Source organism: Lolium perenne, chromosome 6 (genome assembly GCF_019359855.2).
Source record: "Lolium perenne isolate Kyuss_39 chromosome 6, Kyuss_2.0, whole genome shotgun sequence".
In the NCBI taxonomy this organism is placed as follows: domain Eukaryota; kingdom Viridiplantae; phylum Streptophyta; class Magnoliopsida; order Poales; family Poaceae; genus Lolium; species Lolium perenne.
The window spans coordinates 155,022,897-155,025,494 of NC_067249.2; the positions used below are offsets into that span (position 1 = coordinate 155,022,897).

At 38.5% G+C, this 2,598-nt stretch overlaps 1 protein-coding gene across 3 annotated transcripts; it reads left to right on the forward strand.

The window, feature by feature from the left end:
* The first annotated feature begins 1,002 nt into the window (after positions 1–1,002).
* Positions 1,003–2,335, forward strand: LOC127307152 (uncharacterized). Of its 3 annotated transcripts, XM_071821513.1 has the most exons (4): positions 1,038–1,128; positions 1,210–1,232; positions 1,954–2,042; positions 2,131–2,335. In XM_071821513.1, the coding sequence occupies exons 1-4, from the start codon at positions 1,086–1,088 to the stop codon at positions 2,318–2,320; spliced, it is 345 nt and encodes a 114-aa protein (XP_071677614.1). In that variant the 5' UTR covers positions 1,038–1,085; the 3' UTR covers positions 2,321–2,335. The 3 variants fall into 3 exon arrangements, 1 of the variants encoding a protein (XP_071677614.1); XR_011746598.1 differs by lacking the exon at positions 1,210–1,232 and having other exon boundaries at positions 1,003–1,209; positions 2,131–2,295; XR_011746599.1 differs by lacking the exons at positions 1,038–1,128; positions 1,210–1,232 and adding an exon at positions 1,613–1,660 and having other exon boundaries at positions 2,131–2,294.
* The last annotated feature ends 263 nt before the right edge of the window (positions 2,336–2,598 follow it).

Here is a 2,598-nt window from a genome sequence, read left to right on the forward strand (position 1 = left end):
TGAGATGCGGAAACTCAAATCGGTTGAGCAAGCTCCGGTTACACATACCAAGAATAGACAAGAAATACAGTCAATTACGGGAGGAGCTGGCTACCCCCCGGTGTTCTACCAAGAATAGACACTGGTGTTTTAGAGTTCCGGTCTGAACTGCCCACGATACATGAGAGTGAGATGCGAATCTTCATTTTTGTTTCGGGTGGACCTTGCCACCGTGTCCCAGCATCAAGCTAAAGTGAATAGGCCCCACCCTTATACTTATTTTGGACAAAATACAAGTATATTTTGGTCAGTATGTGTGATTAAATAGACATAATGTTGTCTGTAGAACGTACAGAGAATTGTAGTGGTGTTTTCAAAAGACGAAAATTGTAGTGGCGTTTCTCAAATAGTTGGAAATTGCAATGGCCATCTATCTAATTAACCCTTTTTTTTGTCTTGAAGTAGATACATTTTTTCTTGGAATTAGTAATTTTCTTTTTATGCTTTTTTTATTGTGCTACCTCTTTCGATACAATAAGCATAATTTAGTGGAGGAGCTTATACAAAAGCATAAAAGCTAAAAAAAATAGTGTGAAATCGCAATAAATTGTGAATGCAAGATAGTAAAGCAGTTAAATTCCGAGCTAATTTTTAATACTAAAATAAGTTAAAACTTATGGTTTAAATTCTAACTTGATAACGTCATTTGCGCGATAGCGCAACGGGTCATCAATACAGTGGAAGATCATAAAGTGAGAAAATAATTATCGCAATGGACGGCTGTTGTGAAAAGCGGGGCTAGAACTTACTGTGCCTACGGGATTGGACGACCCAGATCAATGTGCCCCTTTGGATGGCCTGGTTGGCCGAGTAGTGTAATTTTTTAGATATTGGTAATCTGAAATCCTCTTTCATATGTTGACGTGTTGCAACAATAGTATTGCCGCATAGAGTTTCATGAGTGACATTGGCATGTGTGGTTATTTGAAGAGATGGATTTTCCTAGGTGGCATATAAGGAGTATTTTAGAGTCAAATAAGCTGACCGCGAATTGTATCTTTTTGCATTCAGATTTGTATTGAGTAACAGTCCCTGAAAGCATTAATATGGAGGACGTTTGCACATGGTGGCACTTCAAACTGTATGCATGTCAGTTTTTCTCTTCTCATCTTCCATGCAAGGAGCTCAAATTGGCACATTTAACCTTCTGATGAGCTCGCCTTGCAGCAGGTTCAATTCGCTCCTTCACTATTGTAAGTAATCATGTATTAGTTAGTGCTTATTCATTTTCATGCCGGCGAGTAACATTGACTTCATGCATCTGCTTCTTGCTGCCTTTGTTATATTGATCCGCGGGAAAAGGGAATTTTACCCTGCTAGGTACATGCACGTCTGTTTTGTTGATTTAGTAGAAAGGTTGTGATACCTAATAATTTTAAATTAATTTGTTGTCCTACCAAAGTTGGTTGGAAAAGAAACAGGCTCCTTTTTCCAGAGCCATTTTTTTAGCGATGTTCACAGCAAGACCTGGGCTCCCCAATTTTTCCATTAGCGTCTTTATGTTGGAGTTGTACTACACCGCTCCCTCTTTTCTGTCAGTGAATTGCTTGATTTGTTGATGCTCTTTGTTGGTTGTCCAATATACTTGCTCAGCTGAAAGTATTCTTGATATTTGGATCGAGTAGGATTCCCATCTTTATCTTCCTTTTTAATGCGAGTAAAGATGGCAAAGATACCATTATTCTCTGTTGACTATGTGGCTCCGCTGCATCTATTGTCTGCTTCTTTCTATATTTGTCTGATCTATATCAAGAGAATACTTAGTTTCTGTACTACATGCTGGTCGATATCATTTTCTTAGTTGTCCTCTAAGTAGTGTGTGTCCCATGTCCTTGAAATACCTTCTTCTATTTTCATGCGTTTTTCTTCCCTTCTGCTGTATATTAAGACAAATGGTAATGTTGGACTCTGCAGATTATCAAGTACAGTATACTGGAGCATATCAACTTCTTAAATTTATGTTGCAGCCTAGAATATATCAACATCAAAAATATATCAGCCAGGTAATTAGTTCGCATGGGCTGCCATTTCCCACCCCTTCCAACTTTAATTTTCATGTGTTTAGACTGATTGATGTCTAGACTATATCAGTTTCTGTACGGGAGAGATAGGTGGTTCTGGAGGTCGAGCAGGGAGGAGGGAGCTAGAGAAGCGGTGCAGCGACGGAGTTGGAGGATCAGGGAGGGGCTATGTTGGCCCGGCTCTGTCCCTCACGAAGATGAGCACATCTCCTTCCTCACGGGAGAGATATGCATTTCATTTCAAGTATTATGGACAATGATTCTTTCTGTCCTGGCAAAACCTCTGATTCACCCAATGTTGGTAAGATAAACTATGTCTCCACCTTTGCTAACTTTGTTTCTTGATCATATTAAATGGAAATTGTGTTTCTTAGAAAAAAAAACTCAAACACAGTTTTACAAAAGTTAGGTAGAAATTAGGTGTTCTTATTATGCGGAAAAGTACTATTTTTCTCTGCTATGTAATGGAGCTTTCTGATTACATGATTCGTTTTGTGCTTCAAAATTTTCATTTATTTACAGTGTTTCGTTTAATATA